General features: G+C 43.2%; 3 protein-coding genes across 4 annotated transcripts in view; 1 reads left to right on the top strand and 2 right to left on the bottom strand.

The window, feature by feature from the left end:
* Nucleotides 1-1,958: 1,958 nt before the first annotated feature.
* Nucleotides 1,959-4,115, bottom strand: calhm6 (calcium homeostasis modulator family member 6). The gene is made up of 2 exons (XM_032517543.1): nt 3,491-4,115; nt 1,959-2,396 (listed from the first exon to the last, which is right to left on the bottom strand). Exons 1-2 carry the CDS (start codon nt 4,037-4,039, stop codon nt 1,968-1,970), a joined length of 978 nt encoding a protein of 325 aa, XP_032373434.1. The 5' UTR covers nt 4,040-4,115; the 3' UTR covers nt 1,959-1,967.
* Nucleotides 4,116-5,589: 1,474 nt separating this feature from the next.
* The window catches only part of cnot10 (CCR4-NOT transcription complex, subunit 10), a gene marked incomplete at its 3' end in the record, with an annotated part of 15,165 nt that continues 4,007 nt past the window's right edge, over nt 5,590-16,747 (top strand). For both annotated transcript variants that reach the window (XM_032517539.1, XM_032517538.1), the window contains 12 exon segments: nt 5,590-5,855; nt 8,161-8,252; nt 8,667-8,828; nt 8,971-9,121; nt 9,848-9,987; nt 10,336-10,419; nt 10,498-10,581; nt 11,763-11,880; nt 12,108-12,257; nt 13,076-13,278; nt 13,610-13,731; nt 16,539-16,718. In XM_032517539.1, the coding sequence (XP_032373430.1) occupies nt 5,840-5,855; nt 8,161-8,252; nt 8,667-8,828; nt 8,971-9,121; nt 9,848-9,987; nt 10,336-10,419; nt 10,498-10,581; nt 11,763-11,880; nt 12,108-12,257; nt 13,076-13,278; nt 13,610-13,731; nt 16,539-16,718 (1,502 nt within the window). In that variant the 5' untranslated portion in view covers nt 5,590-5,839.
* The window catches only part of tcaim (T cell activation inhibitor, mitochondrial), a 31,217-nt gene continuing 20,713 nt past the window's right edge, over nt 6,244-16,747 (bottom strand). The window contains exons 11-12 of the mRNA XM_032517542.1: nt 6,457-6,463; nt 6,244-6,260 (exon numbers count right to left, since the gene is read on the bottom strand). The gene's annotated coding sequence lies outside the window, so the exon portion shown is untranslated. The remainder of the gene's footprint in view (nt 6,261-6,456; nt 6,464-16,747) is intronic.

The following is a 16,747-nucleotide window of genomic DNA, read 5'->3' as shown; positions in this document are numbered from 1 at the left end:
AGCCGGTCCCACCCAGAGCCTGTTTACTCTCTCTGCTCCCACATCTGCTGCTGCTCTGCCACTAAACACAGATAGGTACAGCTGCACGCCACTGCCCTTTCTCTGTTTTCATGTACACCTCTCTCAACATGCTCGGTGCCCTCCGGCTCTATCTGTGCTGAGACAATCAATTACAAAAACCTGCTGGACTGGTTTTCATGACTTTGACTCTGTGTCTTTGACAGTGATGTAACACGACTGCAACATGAAACCATTTCAAGAAAAAACACACCAAAGAAATTGAAACGGCATCATGCTTCTGTTCCTAATCACTTTTATATGAAGCAGTCATTCATTTATATACAATGAGAAGTTTGAGAACTGCTTTTCCTTCATCCACCCCATTTCAATTACAAAAAATGTGCAAAGGGGAAAACAAAATGGTTCAGAAGGACAGCATTCATTCCTTCTGTTGAAATGTTTCGGTAGAGAACATACAGTACCATTGTTGCAGAGACACAGAGAGGCAGTAAGCATAAGCCGCAGACTGAGGAAGTTATCACATCCTCTGTTCCGTTACCGCAATCTTCAATCACTCACAGCGCATTACACAGGAAGCAATGAACATATGAAGCACACCATTATTATTATTATTATTATTATTATTATTATTATTATATGCTGCTGCTGCTACAGCCACACCATCATTAAAGCCATCACTTGGACTTTTACCATGACTGATCAGGCTGTCACAAATGAATACAATCATTTCATCACTGAAGCTCACATGCTGAGTGTGTAAATGTATAACGCATATGCAGTGTGCCAGCAGTGCACGGGAAGTGGTAAGCTTCCCGTTTCAGCCCAGGCATGGGGACATGAAGGCTCACGTGAATCGTGATTTCACACTGTTCTGCTTTCTGTCAGGTTATTCTTCATGTCTCTATGTAAATGAGAATTTCAGTATTTTTTAACCTATTTTCACAGGACAGATGTTCAGCATCAGCTAGAAACAAGCTGTAATGTTTACCCCTCAGGACAGATGTTCATCATCAGGAGACAAAGCTGTTATGTTACCCACAGGACAGATGTTCATGCTCAGGGAGAAACAAGCTGTATGTTCCCTACAGGACAGATTGCTCATCAGGGAGAAACAAGCTGTAATGTTACCCTACAGGACAGATGTTCATCATCAGGGAGAAACAAGCTGTAATGTTACCCTACAGTACCAGATGTTCATCATCAGGGAGAAACAACTGAATGTTACCACTACAGGACAGATGTTCATCATCAGGAGAAACAAGCTGTAATGTTACCCTACAGGCACGATGTTCACATCAGGTAGAAACAAGCTGAATGTTACCCTACAGGACAGATGTTCAGCATCGCAGGAGAAAAGCTGTAATGTTACCCACAGGACAGATGTTCATCATCAGGGAGAAACCACTGTATGTTACCCTACAGGACAGATGTTTCACATCAGGGAGAAACAGCTGTAATGTTACCCTACAGGACAGATGTTCAGCATCCGCTAGAAACAAGCTGTAATGTTACCCTACGGAAGATGTTCATCCACAGGGAGAACAAGCTGTAATGTTCCCCTACAGGACAGATGTTCCATCATCAGGGAGAAACAGCTGTATGTTACCCTACAGGACAGATGTTCATCATCAGGAGAAACAAGCTGTAATGTTACCTACAGACAGATGTTCATCATCAGGAAAACAGCTGTAATGTTACCCTACAGAGACAGATGTTATTCAACATCAGTCAGCGTCCACTAAAAGTTCTTTTCTTGCTGCTGACAGACTCAGTTGGGTCAGTTTGTCCTTTACTTTGGATTTGGACCAAGTAGCCTACTGTCCCTTGGCTCTCTGGAGGAGCTCCTCAGAGCCAGACCTTCACCATGACCACTTTCAAGTATAATTCATGTATCAGCCAACTGTTCTAACCCTAACACAGACATCTTTTGATGCTGAAAAATCTTGTTACACCCTGCCTTCATCTACAAAACTAAGAACAGCGGGGGTGTGGTCAGAAGGCTCTTGTGTCTTGACTGAAGCCAACCTCATCATCCCATTGTCGGCCTCCTGCCAGTCCTCCACCGCCCGGTGCAAGGTGCTGTAGTAGTTGTCTGTGGTGCTGAACCTGTAGAGGGTGGAGACCTTCTCCCAGTCATTGTTGGAAGGCGTGATGATGTTTTCAGGCGGTGTCTTGTTGAAGAAGCTCTTTATGTTCCTCTCAGCGAGCTGTTTGGCGTGTTGGGTGGTGTATGAATCAAGCAGGTTGTTCTCTTCTGTAGCATACGCTCTCCAAAAGCGGAGCTGCAGGTAACTGATGGGGGAGGTGCACCGGGCCACACAGGTCAGCAGCAGACTGGACAACATGACAGCGGCGACGAGCAGCCAACCCAGGATCTGTGGTCACACAGTACGGATTCAAAATCAGGGATAGAGAAAGCAATATACAACTAAACAACAAATGTGTCACACATTAATAGGTGAAACGAAAGGATAAAAAAGCAAGAGCAAGGTTTTATGCAGCTATTGGCTCACTGCCAACAAGAAAACCAGGTATCTGTGGTCAACGTCCCTGACTACAGCATGGGGGGGGGGGTTTCCTCAGAGCTGAAAAGGAAACATGACTTTTGCACACAAAAAGGAAGTGCACAGACTTTGGCCACCTCACTCAATGATTTGATAACATTAAAGATATTCATTTGACAGAAATGGTATGCAAACATAAAGGATTCTTTAAGTTAGCAATAAACAATGGGTGGTTATTATAAAAGATGGCTCTGAATCAGTCCTTGCATCAATTCCTGTATTTCCAAATATGTGGTCTGGGGCCAGCAACCTCCTCTGAGTTCAATTCAAAAATGAACCCATCTGTTTCCTCTCATACTATGGATCAAACGTACTTTTTATGGATGACAGCAGACTGTAAAATGATGATGCACATGATTCTGTCGCACTCTTAACACAACTGGATTTGGATTTGATTTCACTTTATGAGAACATATGTGTGTCTTGCATCCTAAGGGGACCAGGCTTTCTTAAGAGAACACAACATTTAACCAAGAGAAAATAGCCTGCTACAACACCAACACACAGGGCCTTGTTGAGTTCTTGATTCTGATTGGTAAGTCACCTACAGTCTGTTCAATAACTGAATTATTATAACATTATATAACACATAACATCCCCCCCCCCCCCACCAACAACATATCAAGGGACTCTAACATAGTAGGCTATGGTAAGCATACTCCGACGGACTATTAGAAATCAGTGAAGTCGTTTTTGAGTCCGTATCTGGGCTCATATAGGAGCTCTCAGCGCTGAGAGGGAGGGAGTGACGGCGTAGCAACAGCCCTAACAAACCTCCATGGTTACTGGGTTTCTATCTGCACTGCTGGCCCCTCTTCAGCCAGGTCCCTTAGGTTGAGTTTCTGTTGATCCGGGTGAGAACGGTCCAATGGTTCGAACTATTTAGTTAGTTAGGTAGCACTGACCTGAGACTGAGCTTTCAGGGTGAGCAGGACATCCTGTCTGTCCGCCTGCGGGACACTGCTGCCTGTCCCACAGGGCAGCCTGTACAGCTCCCGCTGACACCGGACCCCAGAGTCCTTGTCTCCACACAGGAGCTTGTTGTAGACGCTCACGTTGGTCCCGGTCATGGCGCACTCGTAGTATTTCCCGTTGATCAGGGCCACGGCGATCCAGCTGGCGGGGGCCACCAGCGCCGTGTTGCTCACCTGGAAGAGGGCCGTGCAGACCACAATCAGCCGCCTCCAGTGCAGGCACCACCCGGCCCGGTGCTGGCACACCCCCGTCAGCGTCTTCCACGTCTTCTTACTCAGGATGTAACCCAGCAGCAGCAGAGCCAGGGCGGGCACCAGCAGGAACACCAAGCCGTAGAGGAAGTTCAGCTCATTGCAGGGACAAGAGAAGATCGCCGAGGAGAAGATCTGCTCCCCCCCCGCGGTCACCAGGGCGACCGCCCCGAACCCGAGTCTGTCCTGCTGGGTAGCGATGTCCAGGATCTTCTTAAACTTCTCCATCTTCTCTGATGTGCTGCTGCTGTGTGACTGAGCGACTGACACTCACACTTTACTTCCCTTCTCTGTGTTTGTGTTTGTGTGGTGTGTGGTGGTGTGGGGTGTGTGTGTGTGTGTGTGGGTGGTGTGTGTGTGTGTGTGTATCTGGCTTCAAGAGCCTGCCCCCTCGAAACCCCAACCAGACGTGTAACCCTAAACCACCCTGCTCACCGGGTTTTGTTGATAGCTCAACAGATCCAGGACACACCTGTAACCCGAGGGTGTGGTTCCACTGACACACTGGAGCGTTAATTCATGGATAGACACGATAAAAACTTAGATTATAGCCTACACAAAGGAGGTTATGAAATACCTTTTAAAGGAAATCTTGCTGGTGAAAGAGATGTTTGAGTTTTTCTTTTGAATGTTGTCACACTGACGTTGGGCAAAACATTCATTTCTGTACACATTTAAATAAAAATGAGTGTATGGAAGCTCATTGCATTCCTACACAAAAAATGAGACACATTATCTCATATGTATTATGATAATTATGAGATGAGGATCTCTAAATGATGAGAACAGTTCAGTTCTAAACCGTCTCTAGCCAGTCTACAGGACAAGACATCTCATCTCATTTATAAAATGTGATCCCCTTCTGTAGGCCTGATATAGAATACATAAGCACAGCAAAACACTGGAGAAGACATCAGGTAAAGCATGCATCCCGGACCCAAAGCCCCGGATCAGCTCCCTCTCTCCCCACTCCTTCCGTTTGTTGGGAGACAGGTACACTCACCTCGCCTTTCACAGTGCTCCATTGATGAGTTGACCATCAAAGGTGTTTTTTATTTCAAATGAATTGTCACTTTGCATATTAAATCGTCAATTGGAAAGACTTGTTTTTGCCATTTGTGCGTACACCAACAGTCCAGGCACATAGGAGTCATCGGGCAGGCTCTTTGAGTCGAGTAAAAAAGAAAAGCACACAAACTAAAAAGAGGAAAAAGATTACACAATGTGAATAAATTAAAATAAGATTCAAAAACTATACAAAAGGCTGGAAAAATGTATAATAAATTATTAATACTGTAAGTGGAGTGTCAGTATTGTAAACCAGGAGTTTGTAAACACACCAAAAAGAGGACAAAAAACCCTGACTGTTAGAGTAGATATAATAAAGAATATAGCCTACAGGTTATGAATACTAGCCTAATGGTAATGGGTGACAACTATGGCGGATATTGCATTTGTCAAGAGAATAAATATTGCGAATATTGCAGAGTAATATTTCACAGTAAAGTAAAGTAGTGAGGAGTATTGCACATTTAATTGTTCAGTGCACCGTGTTTAATTTGTTGTGATATTCAAATTGCATTAAAAATTGGAAATGATGTCAAACACTAAATGCTTTTCTATTTGAATAAAGAGGTCTGAAAACTTGTGTAATTCGCATGATCCAAAAAGCTCTTTTCAGTTACTGGTTACTGCCACAGACCGTTAATATTATCATTGACAATAATAATAATAGACAGTCTATGGTTCCAGCCTGTCTTGTGTTTCCTGGCGTGTCCATGACAGCAGGGGGCGCTGCTGCGTAACAACGCGTTGGTCGCACACTGACGCTGATCACTAGAAGAAGAATCTGTTTAGAGCGGAGCGGACAGATTTCAGCTAACGTTATAGCCATCTTATGTGTGCAACAGTGGACATTAAGTATTCACGTACAGTTGTAACGTTTCCTCTACCAGTCAACGGAATTGAATTTGATCTAAACTTAACTAGAAATAAAGGGTTTCTAACTGTCCTTGAAAAGGCCCAGAAATGGCAGAACATGCAGGTGAGTGTGCCAGCTAATGCTAGCTAGGTAGCTAGTTATTTATGGTCAGTTTGAGCTAGCTGGAACTTATTGAACAGACTTCGCGTTTTACATAAATGTATTATTTACAATTAATAACTGGTAATATACTGTGAAGGATCCTTATATCGTATGCTCTGTATCCTACCCACCAGAGTGAGCTCTCAGAGCAGCAGGTAACGTTAGCCTAGCCGAGGCACATTCAGGCAACACTTCATTCCCAAATGTCGCATTCAAGTGTTCGTTAAACACAACCTTCCGAAATAGCCTCCAGACCCTGAACGCTAACGTCGAAAGCGTCTTTTGGTACATTCGGCGTATATGTAACTCACCAAGTAGTACGAACGTTTAGCTCATTCCCACAGCTAGGCTAACAGCTACAAGCGTTAAACCAGGTGTTAACGTTACTCTAAACATAGCTACTGGTTTCAGAGGGATCCCATCGTTTTGAGTTAAAGAGGGTCTGAAAGGAATGAAGTTCTCTAATTATCCGCCATCTGTCGTCATGTTCACTCAGTGGCCACGTTATTAGCTACACACGTTATGTATTGTACATCAATTGCAGAAGCAGTCTTCACTAAAGGGCTCTCAGACTCCCTCCAACTTAACTACTTAAGTTTGTAAAAAATGTAAGACGTAATGTATAGGGATAAAATATAGCAATTTAAAATAAAGTAATATACATTTGTGGAATTGCAAATGATTAAGCTGAATATAAAAATGAATGTAAATGAATATGCACAATGAGAAGTAATATAAAGTACTAAAGATAGTGATGATCCCAGAGCCTCTGTGGGATGGAGGGCTCCCTGAGCCTGGTGCTGCTGGAGCGTCTGCTGGACGGCTGTGGCTGTGAATAGCAGCTTGGTCCCAGTGATGTGCTGAGCTGCTTCCCCCCCTCCCACTATAGGGCCCTACGGTTGAGGGCTTTGCAGCTGCAGGACCAGGCGGTGATGGTGCAGCCCGTCAGGAAACTGTGGATGGTGCACCTGTAGAAGCTGCAGAGAATCCTGTAGTCCATGTTGAACCTCCTCAGTCTGCGGAGGAAGAATAGCCGCTGTCTGTCAGTCTTACACCGGCACACCTGCTTGTTTTTGCAAATATCAAATGAGCCAATTGTGCGGAAGCAAGTCAGTGCATGCAGTCATTGTTAAGACCAAACATCAGAATGTGATCTAAGTTACTTTGAATGTGCAGTGATTGTTGGTGGCTTGAGTATCTGCTGATCTTGATTTTGACCACAACAGTCTCAAGAGTTCACAGAGAACAGTGTGAAAAACAGAAAACTTCCAGTGAGCTGCAGTTCTGTTAGTAAGAGGCCACAGAAGAGATGGCCGTCCAGGCCAGGCGTGGCAACAGAATCTTTTAACCATCATTACTACAGGAGGGCCCACTCCTGTCAGCTAGGAACAGGAAACTGCTTGGGGGAACAGTGGGTGCAGGCAGGCAGTAGAAGATAAACTGCTACCTCGTCTGACCAATCTTTTTAAAGTGCCACATGCAGACTGTACGGTCTGAATCTGGCGAGAGGTACCACAGTATAAACTGTATGGCAAAATCCCCACCCAGCTCTGTCAGTGGAACATGATGGCAATGTCTAGATAAGTATTGTCTCACCCTGGGCATCCCTTCATGGCTACAGTCTACCCATCTTCTAAGGGCTTCTAGAACCATGCGACATATTAAGTCACACCCTAACCTCAGTCCAATAGAGCACCTTTTGTTTGGGATGTGCTAGAACGGGAGATTTGCAGCATGAACGTGCAGCCGACAAATCTGCAGTAACAGATGCTATCATGTCAACATGGAGCCGAATCGCTTAGGAATGGTTCAGAATCAGAAAAAAGGTTTATTGCCACAACAAGTACACTTCTGTGGAATTTGCCTTGGTGAATGGTACAAACATATTAAGCAATAGTATGAATCAAACAATAAAACCAGTAAACACGTATATATACACAAAAGGAAAAAGAGGCATTTCGGCAACTTGTTGAATCCATGCCACAAAGAAATTGGACTTCTCTGGGTACCCATTATTAGAAAGGTGTACCTAATAAAGTGGCAACTAGTGTAGCTTCAGTCAGTACAGGCTGGCCACTCTGCTCATTCCATCATGTCTAGTCTTGGTTGGAGAACAATGTTTTGTAAGTTTTTGTAACTAATCATTTTTTATTTTTAAAGGTGGATACATTCAAAGATGCAGTACATATAATAGTACATTTACATTTAGTACAAGTACATTTAACCAATATGTGTGCATATGACTGTTTTCTCTCATTTTGACCAGAACAAAACGAGGCAAAGCATGACAGCTCATCATCCCCTGGAATGACGGACCAAGAGAGAGAAACGGCAGCCAGAGCATATGAAACATTTACAGTAAATCCCCTCTCCTAATCTACTCAGAAGTCCTATTCTGGTTGTCCTCTGCAGTAACAGCTGGAACCACTATTCTAACGGGAAGGGGACATAGCTGACTTTGACTTAACTTAAAGAAGATAAAGCGCTGCGTTGGCAGACACATCCCTACATGTCACCTAAACAAGTCCATGCTGTAGTCACTGACCTGGGGTCAGTTTCATGAAATTAGTTTGAAAGCACTGCAATGTAGATGGCTAATGGTGTCATTGATTTGTGGTTGCAAATTATAAATCATAGATTTGCAAGTGTTATAGTCTCTGGCATGCATGGACGGCAAGTATGAGGCTTTCTTCAATTAGTGATAGGGTTAGGGTGTTCACAACTAATGGTCAAAGACCTTGCAAATGAACTCGTCTGTGTGTTTCCTCACAGGCTGGGAAGTACGACGAGTCTCTCAAACACCTTGAAGCCCTGCAGGAGCTCAACAAAGAGGACTACAAGATCGCCCTGAATAAAGCTGTTGTAGAGTTTTACAAAAGCAGTCAAACTACCACAGGGACTCTGAAGCAGACACTAATGGCAATGAAGAACCAGGTAACTGCTGAAAAGTGGGTCATATTTTTCTCATGCTTTCTGTTCATGTGGAATCTGTTTTCAGTGAATGTTGTCGACAAACGGGGCTTTGCGTCTTCGTGATTTCGGGGATTTCATCAAATATCCCATCTTTATGTTTCAGGTTCACACATCAGCAGAGGACATTGATGGCTTGGATGATGTTGAAAATAGCTTGCTGTACTATAATCAAGCCATCGTCCACTATCATATGCGACAGTACTCTGAAGCAATCGCCATAGGAGAGAGGCTCTACCAGTTTCTGGAACCATTTGGTATGTTGTGGGGCCTTACATGGGTTTACTAAAGTGATCTGCTGATGTGATCATTAGGTAATCAGCAGTCAGTTTGCCCATTGCTGCTTTGATTGGCTTTTTAAATCATTTATCAAGGACAAATACTACAAAATATTTAGTGCTCAGTTTCCCACCCTCAGTGATATCAGAAAATATTAGAAAATTAATGTTTATTAACATTAATGTAAACAATGTTTGAATGTAATTTATGACATAGAATATTTAAAAACTGAGTCGTAGATCAGAGGCTTTGACTCATCTGCCTGAGACTTGAATGCTTCAAGATTACAAGCTGAAGAGATTCTACTTGTTGAAAATTACTGTCTAGCTTTGCCTTTTGAAGCTCTGCCTAACTGGTATTAATAATAGATATCATTACCATGGATGTACCATCCAAAGTCCCCATGACTTACAAACAGGTTTCAAGTCTTGAGACTTGACTTGGTCCTTGTCCAAAAGAAGGGCTACATTTCCTGTGCAGGGGTGTCAGCCATGGAATTGTCTAAATGTGTAAAGGAACAGGGCTTATGGGAAATGTGTGATTTAGAAAGGGGCTCTTAACCACAGTATTAGTGGTTTAGGAGTGTAGTAGTCTGACAGTGGTGCGCGTTGATATTATTTATATATATATATATATATATATATATATATATATATGTGGCCATGTGTCAGTTTGCCATGGAGTCATTATGTTATTTGTCCTAGAAGAGAAGTTTGCTCAGGCGGTATGCTTCCTGCTGGTGGATCTGTACCTGCTCACCTTTCAGCCGGAGAAGGCCCTCCATCTGCTGGCTGTGCTGGACAAGCTCTCTGTACAAGGAAGCAGCAAGAACGGCAAAGGAGAGGTAGCCCACCGCACCCCACGGTTTACACCTGCTCTCATTTTCATAAGGTTTATAGTAAAGGTTTACTAAGAACCCTGTCGTTGTGGTCCAGTAGAAAACTTAACAGAAGTGATCAGTGGAGCTCACATTTTCAGTTTAACCCATTCATCAGCGCTACTTGATTCACGCTGCGTTTTACCACACACTAACTAAACAAACTAAATGTCTGAGCTGTGCCACTTGGAATGGCTACAAATGAGAAGAATTGTATTTAGTTGTGTCATCATGTATGAGGTTGGTAACTAATAAGTCTAATCAGCAGATGTAAAAGCATGCAATTTACTGTTTGAGTGCTGTGCTTGATTCCAGAGCAACAATTCAAATAAAGATGCAGCAAACCAGAAGGCAGAGTTCACAGCCATGATTGAGGCAGCCAAATCAAAGATGCACCAGGCAAGATTTTAACATCCACTATTTCTCTCTTTCATTCTCAACCCAGTTGACTGTGACTGACTGTTGTTTCCTTTACAGTACAAAGTGAGAGCCTACATCCAGATGAAATCCTCCAAGGCCTGTAAAAGGGAGATCAAATCAGTGATGAACACAGCGGGGAACGTGAGTTGTTTTCTCATATGAACTCTGGGCAATGTCTGTCGAATCAGGTTCTGACATCGTCCAGAGTTTCCCTGTCTAACATTTAGCACACAACCGCAGAGTGTCCCTTTTTCATTTCTGGAAATCCTCCTTCTAGCCTAGAAGAGGGGTGGCGCCTGGGTAGGGCATGCAGGAGGCAGGACATGACGCAGATTACACTGAGTCTTTTGCCGTTCCTTGAATTTGTCTGTCTTAACCCTTAATCACTTTATCTCTCCAGTAAGACATTTTCTTTGGCATCTTCGTGTAGATCACCCTTCTTCTTCACCCTTGGTTTGTTTACTTTCAGTTTGGTGCGAGTCTGATTTGAAACCAACATTTCACAGACTCGGGAGCTGGCAGGGTAAAGATCGGTTAATGTCCGCTCCAACCGATTCACACATTTGCGTTCAAACATACAGCTCCCCGCAGAAGGCTTGGAGAAAGTTTAGTGGCTGAATTGTTGGTGCTACGTCATCAGTGTTAAACCGTGAGGGGGAGGGGTGTAACGTATAGGATATGCATAGGATGTCATTGTCTCTGGATGCTCCCTCTCTTCTGACGGGCAAACAACATGCCAACACAGTCACCAACATCTAAAAGGAATAGGGCCCAACCAATATGGACTTTTTGAGACAGATACCAATTTTACAGGAGAATGATTCTCACTGATAGAGTGAAGATTTGAGCTGGAATGAAAATAGACCATTTCTGTGGGGATTGTGTACTGATTTAGCACCGACAAGACATTGCCAAGATACTTAGGAGGCTGCTTTTTTAATTAATAACATTTTTTTAATCTTGCTGTACATGTCCTATCGGAAAACATATACACCCATACTGATAGATGCTGATATGTCTGTGATAGGCCAGTCTGTCTAGCTCTACTCATGGTTGGTGTGTGCCAAAAGTGATGTCAAAGCTTTTTCCATGAGTTTTCCTACTGAAAGCGAATGTTGGACATAGCGGCGAGCGAGGCTATTCTCTCCAGTGGAGAGAGCAGCTGCGTCAGCCGTGCTAAAAGTTATCCAGTGTAACCAAACTTTGTCTCTGCATACGCTGACATCCACATCACTTGTCCATTACATGCTGCCCGATGTTAGGGCCATGATAATAGTGGAAGGGTGTCTCTATTAAATTGTGTTTCCTGTCTGCTCCATCAGTCTGCACCCTCACTCTTCCTCAAGAGTAATTTTGAGTACCTGAGAGGAAACTACAGGAAAGCAGTGAAGCTATTGAACAGCTCCAACATCGCAGAGCATCCTGGACCCATCAAGACGGGTGACAACTATTGAACTTTTTTCAAGATTGATGGCTTTCTCTGACAAACCTGGTGTTAAACAACCACACAGCTAGCTTTGGTTCAGACTGTTCCTTTGTCATCATTGGCTCTACGTTGCTCCGACACATTGTCTTCATTGGAGAAGTGACTGGCTGTAGCAGCCACGATTGATTTCTGTATGTGCTTGTTGATGGATTGTGCATGTCTCCTGCCTTGTTTCATTCAGGTGAATGTGTTCGGTGTATGTTCTGGAACAATCTGGGCTGCATTCACTTTGCAATGGGGAAACATAACCTCGGCATTTTCTACTTCAAGAAGGCGCTGCAAGAGAACGACCACACCTGCGCTCAGCTGGGAGACGGCAGCAGCGGGCAATGTGGGTCACATCTAACATGGTCTTGTGACTGCAAACGTGTTAACATGCTCTTATCAAGCACTCCCCTCCTGTATGGCTGCTTGTAAAATGTGTGTAGCTTGCTCCTTCACAGAGGATCTGTTGGTTGATTCCAACTTCACATCAAAATATAAAAAAAAAACCTCTCAATCCACCACTGCAGCATAATCCCCATAACTCTCTGCTCAATATCTCGTTAAGTCACTGGTTTGCCACAATGTTTGGAAATTCCCACACAAAATATGGCTAAATAAGATTAGCATGTTTTAACTGACGTCAGCCTCTCAAAACAAAGGAACAAGCTACTTTATACAGCAACAAAAACACATTTTCACATTGTCATACTTCTCTCTGGTGGAGTCTCTCCATGCGGAGAGTTTTGGTTGATCTATCTCAGAGGAATGTGACGTTTAGCTACACTCGCGGCACACCGTTGCTGGGAAAAGATATTGCTGTTTATTTTTGTTCTAAATCAACTTCTAATGTGACGTTAACTTTTTGTATCAGACGGTAGGCTGACATCTCAAAACCTGGACACAAACAATCCAAACTACTGTATGTGCATGGAGAGATGCCACTTAGAAAGAACGTGACTCTTAAAGTCTACATGGGTCTTATTTAAAACCCAATGGACTGTTTTTTGATCAGCCTAGCTATCTAGAGTTTTTAGTTTTTTTCCGCTAACAGTTCCCATTGTGGAAAGTATATGCTTCAATTTGAACTAAGCAAATTAGGAGAATTTACTGTTACACTTGGGTCCCCAATGGTAACCAGTCTCTTCGTTGTGTTTTGTTCTCCAGCTAAGAAATTCACAGGTATCCCCATGTGTGCTCTACTAGCCAACAAGCGCTATGAGCTGCTGTATAACTGTGGGATTCAGCTGCTGCACATCGGCAGGCCTCTGGCAGCCTTTGAGTGTCTGATGGAGGCCGTGCAGGTTTACCACTCCAACCCTAGACTGTGGCTGCGACTGGCAGAGTGCTGCATCTCTGCAAACAAAGGGGTAGGGCTACACTGATAGAGAGCCTCAGTGATTTGGGATTTTCCTTTTAAAGATGACTTGCACTCCTTAAATTTAATGTTAAGGATTTGTTATGTCCCTTGAATATTCTGTAATAACGGTAATAGTTTTGCTTTAGTGATTATTCAGAAACCAACCTATTTTTCTTCAGTGATTTTAATACCAGTTGGAGCAACTGCGAAGTTAGTTTGAACTTGTGTTGAAGTTAGTTACTTGTATTGACCTTTAATTCATGGTACCTTCCAGTACAGCTGTACAAAAGTGACTAGAAAACCACATACAGGTACTTCATGGTCTCTGTGTTTGTTTCCAGGGGTCGGAGCAGGAGAGCAAAGGTTTACCTTGTAAAAAAGGAATAGTTCAGTCTATTGTCGGGCAAGGCTACCATCGCAAGATCGTCCTGGCATCCCAGTCTACACAGAACACTATCTACAGGTCAGTGTCAGTCCCAAGGGAAACTACGCTTTTAGACATTTACATGTCCTGTCCAGTAGGGGTGGGGCCAAATATCCATACGGCAAAATATCTGTGTCCTCCTTCGTACAAGAATCGATATGCTGGCCAAATATCAATAATAATCAATTAATTAATAAAATAAGGCACTCTGAATAGGTCGCCTGCTCCTCAGCGTCACTACTTTGGTTTGCAAAGCATTTTTGTGTTATTTTTATTTATTTTTTTTACAAAGTATTTTTATAGTATTCCTTATACAGGGTGTCCGCGGGGTTTTAAAAAGTATTAAAAAGTGATAAATCAAAGTGTCAATTTAGGCCATTAAAATGTTAATTTAGTCTCAGAGGAGTATTATTTTTTTTAAATTAGGTGTTATTTTTTTCAGACTATCAGTGTCCTATTCTGATTGAAATTCTATCCTGCGTTTGCGTTGACCGTTAAATATGGGCTTTGGCATGTCTGGCACATAATCGATCTTTCGTCTCCGTCTATGTTGATGCGACGTCATATTCAGTGGTCGTTCGACATCATCTCAGAACCACTGCGCGCTCAGCAGAAGTGGCTGGTTACGTTTTTTTAGACTTGCTTCAAGCCATATCTTACACGACTGGACAACCATCGTCGTCTTTTAATGGGCAAATGCAAGTTTTCTGATAGCTGGGTGAACAACCCACGTTTAGGACTGGCTCAGGCCTGTAGTAGGGTGGCCATGGGCGCCAACCCAACACTGCGCGTGGAGGCTCTGTGGTGTCTGAACACTGCAGTTAAACACCACTCATTTAACTCAAATAGAATTTCAGAGCTGTTTAAAGAAATGCTTCCCGACTCCAGGGCTACCAACCTCGCATTGGCCGTGAGACACACGCATTTGACTGGTTTCACACGCCACCCCCCCGATTTCTCACGCTGTCGGTCAAATTTCTTAAAGATGAGTTTATCTATAGATCTACTTGTTGAGCCACTTATGATCGCCTAGATGTGCTTTCAGAGACTGTGGGGGGGGGGGGGGGGGGGGGTCAGAGCGCTCCATGTCTGCGGAATTTTCAAATTGTCGCAAACTGAGAATTTTTTTTACCTGGAGCCGGGCATTTCCCCGGCTTCAGGTATGAGCTCTGAGTATCACAGACCCGTCCGTTGCTTCGTGTCCTCTCTCTCTGTAAAAATAGAGGTGAGCAGCGCGGCTGGTGGACCCGCTCTGCTGTGGGGGGGCAGTGCCGCGTTGCATCCGTGCGTAGACCTCCGATAATGAGCAGCGTACAGCCTCCTCGTAACTTGTTTGTCAAATGGGCCTCTGTGTCTGTCAGACGGTCTGAGTGAGATCCACCATATGAACGGAGCAATGACATGCACAGCAGACTATATTACAACTCTCCAAATCTCGGACAACAGAGATGGGAGGAGTTATATTTTGAATGTGCACAAAGTTGTAAACATGAGCAAAAATCTGATGATCTCTAAATATCTAATGTAACTGTAAATAATTCTTCAATGTTTCATAAATGAACAAAATATTTATTTTCCCCAAAAAGTAAATACGTAAGTGCTGCACGAGGATGAGGGCCAAACATTACTGAGCCTTGCACAAAGGCTAAAGGATTAGAAATTATGTTACTCAGTGTTTCCATTCTTTAGAATTTCAGTGGTCTTATTTGATCCCTCAACATTAATTTAACTTTGGGTCCCTTCCCAGGGACCCCTGGACCTGTTCACCATAACCCAAATCTTCTCAGCTGTTGCTGACATATATACTGTCTCTCATGTGGTTCATTATGTTTGGCACATTGTCTGGGCCAGTTCTTATATCTGAAAAGTTATATGTAAATGCTGAAGCCCTAAACCTGTTGATACTACAACAATGCAAAGGCTCTTACCCCTACAGTTTTGCACAATTATGCAAGACTTAATTTCTCATTTTTTTTGCACAAAACCTCCAGAAAGTGCCATTTAATGGTTAATTTAAAAACAAAAAACTGGGGGGCATACCCCCAGACCCTCCCTACTTTGGATCTCAGTTCTTAACTATCCATTCTCTTCATTGCACATTTATGTTTTGTTTTACTTTTATTTACTTAGTGAAATAAATATGTGCAAGATGTTGTTAATGTTATGTTGTCTCTAAATCTATTCATTTCTGTATGTTATAAATGTCAAAATCTGTGTAAATAATAGAAAGGTCGCTGATTAACACTTGCAATTCATTGTCGTGATGGTTTTAAAAAAAATTCTGAAGGTAGTAAAAAAGGTATTAAAAAGTAGTAAATTTAACTAAAGGATTGCTGTACATACCCTGTTATAGCTGTGTAATTTTAATTTACAGACTACAAACTTGTGCTGCCGAATTGTGCTACTTTCTAACAGTTGGACTTGCAGTGAATAAAGAGAGAAGACCTGCACTTAAACTTTTCACAGGCATTTGTTTTCATAGTTGGACCGATATTGTGATGGCTCATTAAAGGGTTGTCTCGCCATGTATTGATGATGTACCTGTGATTTCCTCCAACAGAGGGCAGCAGTGCTGACACTAACAACTGTAAAAAAGGACTGTTAATCTTGGTTTTTAACTTCCCACTATTTGATGTTTCCACTGAGTGACGTGTCTTTTATGGCTGCACTGTTCTATCAAATATACCTTTATTGTGTCTTACACGTAGTTCATTTCTCCAGTCACACTAGATTCTATCTACTATACCACTGGCTGACTGATATCTAATTAGTAGTCCTTTTGCTCAAAGCGACCTGATGCTCTTTTTGACGTGTGTGTGTGTGTGTGTGTGTGTGTGCGCGCGCAGTGAGGGCCAGTCAGCAGCTATCCCAGTAGCCAGCATGGAGTTTGCAGCCATCTGCCTGAGGAACGCTCTGCTCCTCCTCCCTGAACATCAGCAACAGGACAGCAAGACAGAGAACGGCTCAAAGAGCTCCAGCCAGTCAGGAAGCACTGAGAGCGGCAGCGAGAACAGTGATGCCTGCAGGTCGGTCTCACACACACACACACACACAC

The sequence above is a fragment of the Etheostoma spectabile genome, chromosome 6 (assembly GCF_008692095.1).
Source record: "Etheostoma spectabile isolate EspeVRDwgs_2016 chromosome 6, UIUC_Espe_1.0, whole genome shotgun sequence".
NCBI lineage: Eukaryota > Metazoa > Chordata > Actinopteri > Perciformes > Percidae > Etheostoma > Etheostoma spectabile.
This window is presented reverse-complemented; position numbering and strand designations above follow the sequence as displayed.